Source organism: Oncorhynchus keta, chromosome 29, assembly GCF_023373465.1.
Source record: "Oncorhynchus keta strain PuntledgeMale-10-30-2019 chromosome 29, Oket_V2, whole genome shotgun sequence".
Lineage (NCBI taxonomy): Eukaryota > Metazoa > Chordata > Actinopteri > Salmoniformes > Salmonidae > Oncorhynchus > Oncorhynchus keta.
Window position 1 is genome coordinate 32777579 of NC_068449.1, and position 6262 is coordinate 32783840.

At 41.6% G+C, this 6262-nt stretch overlaps 1 protein-coding gene across 4 annotated transcripts in view; it reads right to left on the reverse strand.

The window, feature by feature from the left end:
• LOC118362737 (bromodomain adjacent to zinc finger domain protein 1A-like) overlaps positions 1-5697 on the reverse strand; it is a 44438-nt gene extending 38741 nt beyond the window's left edge. For 2 of the 4 annotated variants that reach the window (XM_035743313.1, XM_035743310.1), the window contains exons 1-3: positions 5539-5697; positions 5099-5250; positions 3323-3601 (exon numbers count right to left, since the gene is read on the reverse strand). In XM_035743313.1, the coding sequence (XP_035599206.1) occupies positions 3323-3601; positions 5099-5211 (392 nt within the window). In that variant the 5' untranslated portion in view covers positions 5212-5250; positions 5539-5697. Of the gene's footprint in view, positions 1-3322; positions 3602-5098; positions 5286-5538 lie in introns of all 4 variants that reach the window. The other 2 variants (XM_035743311.1, XM_035743312.2) reach the window with 2 other exon arrangements.
• Between the last annotated feature and the right edge of the window lie 565 nt (positions 5698-6262).

The following is a 6262-nucleotide window of genomic DNA, read 5'->3' on the forward strand; positions in this document are numbered from 1 at the left end:
ACAATAAATATTTGTTTTGTTCGATAAAGTCCCTCTTTATATCCCAAAAACTCTTGTTGGCTAATTTTGTTCAGTAATCCACTGGCTCAAAGGCGGTCAAAACATGCAGACGAATACATCCTAATAGTACCGGTAAAGTTCGTCGAAACATGTTAAACTATGTTTATAATTAATCTTCAGGTTGTCATTGTCTAAATAATTTATCATATTTAAACCGGACAAAAGCGTATTCAATAGAAAGGGAAAACAACGAAGGGCACGCACTCGGTCACGCACGCAAACCAGAACTGCATTATTCTACAGTCCACTGACAGAAAGGTCTAATTCTTCAGAAAACAAGCCAGAAACGATGTCTGAAACAATGTCTGAAGACTGTTGACATCTAGTGGAAACCATAGGAACTGCAATCTGGGTCCTAACCCATTAGATACGAGGCATTCAATTGAAAACTACCCACATCAACAAAATCCCACTTCCTGGATGGATTTTTGCCAAACCTCAGGTTTTCACCTGCCATATCAGTGGTGTTATACTCAGAGACATTATTTTAACATTTTTGGAAAAGTTTGAGTGTTTTCTATCCAAATCTACCAATTATATGCATATCCTTGCTTCTGGGCCTGAGTAACAGGCAGTTTACTTTGGGCACGCTTCTCATCCAGACGTCGAAATACTGCCCCCAAGCCATAAGAAGTTATTAAGAACCAATTCTTATTTTCAATGATGGCCTAGGAACAAAGGGTTAACTGCCTTGTTCAGGGACAGAACGACAGATTTTTACTTTGTCAGCCCGGGGATTCGATCTCGCAACCTTTCGGTTACTGGACCAACGCTCTAACCACTAGGCTACCATAGAAACACTAATCTCGCAAGGAGAGGTTGTTCAGAGATACTTATTATATATTATTTTGAGGAGATGGGGAAACGTCATTGGAATCGTATTAACACCCATTGTGTACGTTTCTAATGCATCGTCAATGGACCATGCAGTGCATTCTGGGCAACTCTGACAAGGAGAGCTCTTCTTCACAGAGTGTATGGGTGTCAATGGGGCACTAGCTCAAAAACACATTACCATGAATTTCATTAACAAGTACAACTTTACAAATATTTTCAGAAATGTCAGATAATTAGCTTGTTCTGTCATATTGTATAGCTCTGGAATCGCAACAGAGGAAAATGGCCAGGTTTTGACTCACCCACGACTTCAAGAAGAGATTGCATGACGATTACCGTAGCAACTGCATGACGCAACATGACAATGTGAATGCAATTGGTCAACCGTCTGCAGCATTACACGGTCCTCCATTCATTTCCCAATGGGATTTCCATCTCTTCTCTCTATCTCTGACTTGTGATCACAATGCACTGTCTGATATGACAAGCACACGGTAGCTGTTAATTACGAAAATGTTCTTACTTAAACCATAATGCAAATTACACTTACTCAATACAAAACATATCGGCTATACATTTCAACTGCAAATGGCATGCGCTGATGACAAAACATTAAAGAAATGCTCACCGCACTGGTTTTAGTCACACTTTCCAATTTAGCTAATCTTCTCATCATGAATAAAACACATGGCCCGAATGGTAATATCTGCGTCAACTAAATAAGCCCACTAACATAATACTGTTACTGTCTGGGCCTATTGTCTGTATGAAGGATGAGTCAATGTTGACTTTGGCGCCAGTCCAGGGTCACACATAAGTAGCACAGATGGCTTGCTAGCTAGCTACGCTAACTACCTTGCTGGCTAAATAGAGCCTAACTACGGTTAGCTAGCCTGCTAACGTTAACCAATTGAGCATGTGTTGAGGACAGGGCTGCTTGCTTGAGCGTACTTTTGATGACTTACTTATTCAAATATAATGTCGCTGGCAAGCTGCTCACAGGTCAAATCACTATGCCCACTGACTCTCACGTTGTGACTTACAGAATGAATGATGTTCAATGAGGAGCTCGTTGAGCACCGTCTTCAGGCAACCATTGACAAATTAGCACACGTATTTGTTCATTCTATGTACATAATATTGGTGCTTTACCGGTGGAATAAAGCCTGATACAAATATTTCTGTTAGACTTATTATCGGCCAATAATAAATCTGTCAACCGATTTATCAGTGGGGCTCAAAAATAATAATCCAATCTTGAATGAAATAAGTATAGTAACTATTAGTAACTGTACTTGTAACAATAATCATGGTATTAGAATTGAAAGAAAATAGTCATTGGTAGATGCCCAGACTTTAACAAGAGTATTTGTAACTTGAGACATGCCCTCACTAATACCTAATCCACTGGCCTAACTGAAAAACGAGGCCAGAAACACTGAACCTGCTTACAGGCATTTAACTTAAGCACATCAGGCTAAGCACTCAAGTCAGAAACAACTGACAAGAGCATGTTGGCTGAGTAAATCCCTCAGAGCCCAGCCCAGCCAGAAGCCACATGGCAATTGTCCCTGCATACGCCTGCTTCCCCTACGCCTTCTCCCTCCCTCCTCCCCTGCTGTGGGTCCATGTTTCTTGTTGTCTGGCTGGCTCTCTGCGTTCCCTACAGCCAAGCCGTGATGAGGTGATGTCTGGGACAACTCCTTGTGCTGGCTTAGCCAACCACAGCACTCGCCTTAACACCACTGTAGTGAGTGGGTGGAGCTATCTCCAAATAGCAAGGTCAGCCCACGATGGCTGACTGATCTCCTCTCAGAATACAGAAGAGGGCCCTTTATAGTGATTTAATCCATATGCTCAGTAGATTCTATAACCTAACAGCCAAAGGATTACAGACTGGTGGTATGAGGGTTAATGGTTAGAGTTTTGGGAGCCTTGCTAAATAAGCATGACCTGTGGGTATTGTACAGACAACGCTGGCAGATATGACTGAGGGACACAGACGTCATTGGACCACACCCAGTCATCAGTTCTCCTCTAGTGCCCATTTCCAAACAGCTCATGGCCAACTCAACCATGTTGACAAAACAATGTATCTGTTTATTACAGAGTACACGATTCCACTGTCAAAGAGCTGGAATCTACTGTCAAAGGTAATGCTAGTGAACATAAAACATTTAGTTAATACTCCTTCGGCTAAATAGGGAAATCATCAGTGGCTCGTAAGGAGAGACAGTAAAAGGCATTGAACACTTTCAAGAAGATGTTAAAACCAAATGGAGAAAAGTGAAACTGATGACACTGAAGTGAGGTCATATGGATAAAACCAACAACACTTGTGATGAGGGTAGGTAAGATCATCAGAGTACAGTAAATTAAAGCTGATGATGCTAGGTGAGGTCATATGGATAAATCAACACTTTACCTGGTACCGGAGCGGTTCACAACATCCACGATCTCCCCAGGAAAAAACCTCTCCCTGGCATAAGAATACACATCATCACAGATCTCGTGGAGCCGGGTACGGTATGTGAGTGCTGTGAGGTGCAGCAAGGGGACCACCAGGGCTGAGGGGAAGCTCTGCAGGCTACGACGGCCCCTCTTCTCACTCTCCAAGGCTTCCAGGTAGGTCAGGCCAGGCTTGCCTGTCACCGCACAGCTCCACACCAAGCTGTTGCACAAGATGGTCCTCTCAAAGAACTCACTGTGGGGAGACAGGGTGGTTCAGGTCATTGCATATTCCCTAATGTGTACTACTGTGGAGGCTGGTGGGAGGAGCTATAGGAGGACAGGCTCACTGTAATGGCTGGAATGGTATTAATGGAACGGAGTCAAACATGTGGTTTCCTTCAGTGCAATGTGTTTGATACCGTTCCATTGATGCCATTCCAGCCATTACAATGAGCCTGTCCTCTTATAGCTCCTCCCACCAGCCTCCACTGGTGTACTACTTTCAACCAGGGCCCTAATGTGTGACAGCATGAAATGAAAGTGTTCACCAATTTTGCAAGTTTTCTGGACAGAGGCAAAATATTGTTGCCCACATAATCACTGGATGCCAGGAAAACCCATGCTCCCCAGATCACTGTTGAAAACATTGTTGCATACAATTTATGCCTTGCTTATCTCTGTATACTGTAAACTTGAGGCTTTTCCAAGGTCTCTGCACAAAGATAGGATCTTGAAAAACCTGAAGTTTCTTTAGTCATGTTGATAAATCTGTCACGAGTAAACACAATTCCAAAAGACACCATACCTCAAAAATACTTTAAACAAAAACAAATATTATAATACTCCATCTAAATAGTTTTTAAATAATAAAACTAAGATGTCCATCACTGTACTAAATTTGCAATAAAAACCACCATGGCCAATATATGGATCTGGGTGCCATTGTTTACCTTTTTTGTCTGAGTTTGTTATTCGTTGGTAAGTCAAAAATGTGTCGTCGTCAATGGGTAACAATTTGCCCCCCAAAATATTCACTATCAACTATATAACACAGTTAGCATTTTGATTCCTAGTTAGCTAGCTACAATAAACAATCACACAACAATAGCCCCGACCACGTTTCTCACGCTAACTGAGACAGAAAAGTTGCGAGGAGCAAATTTGCTCTCATCCTTCGACTTTTGTGAGCAGAGAACCGTCCCATAACTTTCAACAAGATTGGTTAACTACATCAACATGTTATTCGACAGATATTACAATACATTGTGGCAATAACAACCTGAACTCAAATTAAAGTCGACTCAAGTTTAATAGTTTGCAGTGCTAGCTTCCAGCCGGCTAGCAGGCCCAACTAAATACTTGGTTAGCTCGGCTAGTAGAGGTAACGTTAGCTACTCGCTTCAACACTAGTAGCCGCTTGGCTAGCTAGTTAGCAATGATTTAGTTAGCTAGCGTTACGCTTAACAAATAACCGAACCGGATATAAATTGCAGTTCTGACCCATTTCATCTGATGGCTAGTTGAGTAGGTGCGAGTCAGACAATACTATTATAAACTAGTTTGAATATCTTTAATGTAAGTACTTTGTCGCGCTTCCAACATTGCAGTTGACTTTAGCTAAGTAAGGTTACCTAACGTTTGCTGTCACTTCGGTGTAACTTTTCTCACTCGAGTTGAGACAATATTTGATAGTGCTTTTCTATAATGATTCTGAAATTGTAATTAAGTTATTCGTTTGGACTTCACGTACTCATAAGTCCTGAAGATTTCATGCGTGACTTTGCAAAGGAATACTTCTTCATCTGGTTTTAGGTCCGCTGGGGACTTCTGTCTGACGAAAGGCTTTCTGTGGAGAAGCGGCATCTTTCTTTATCTTCGTCTTCTCTTGATCGGTCCTCTTGACTTTCAAAAAGAGAGAAAAATAAGGCCAGAAAGACCTATTACATAAAAGTTAACAGGAAACATAGCCAATAAACAAAGGGCAATGACCCGAATATTGTAAAAATTGACGACAATTTAAGAGGAACTCCAGCCTTTGTTAATGACACATGCTTCCCAGTCAGTCTCACACACAAAAGTGAAGCTATTCCAACCACATGAAAATGTGCTCAATGACTGACAATCTATTTCTGATACTATCAATAAAAACGCCGATGTTCAAACAAGAGGAAGAATCCAAGAGAGGTTTACCGGTTCAGTTGTGTATCGTTGAAACGATAATACGCGGGAGAAATATACAAAAAGTCCGCGGACTGCCCCACTTCTCCAGCGGACCGACACGGTGTTGACGACAAGTTTGATCAGCTCTAGTTGTTCACAGACAAGGAAGCGTTTGGGGTGGGGGGTGGCCTGAGTGAAGAATCTTTTATTGGTTGTTTGTCCCGTCACTCGCTTCATCACCACCAATCACGTTTATGTTCATTGAACATCAAAAGAGTGAAGAAGCCATATTTTGTACAACTGAACTAGAGCATACAGCATTTTTACAGATCTAAGTGAAAGTCATCATAATCAGTTCCAACATTATAGCAGATAAACAGAATATTGAGGGTTATTGAAGGCCTATATTCAAGGTGGTGTCGATTGCTTGTTTTGCACAACATGGTGACTGCATGATGCCTGTCTGATGTAGGTACAGAGCTTTATAACCAAGGTGCCAAATCCTCAAAGTTGTTGTAATTACAATGGCCACAGAGTCCAAATGAAGCACTATTAAATTGCTGCAAAAATAATGGGTTCAGTGATTGAGAGGCAAGGCCATGCTGTTGGAAGGCAAAACAGAATTTTCTTACAGCTGGTGCCAGTTACTAGCCAATTTCTGCACAATTATGCTACCCTCCCATGAATTCACTGAATTGTAAAGTACATGACATTATCCCAGTGATAGTTTGGATAGCCTGTCACAGATCACTTG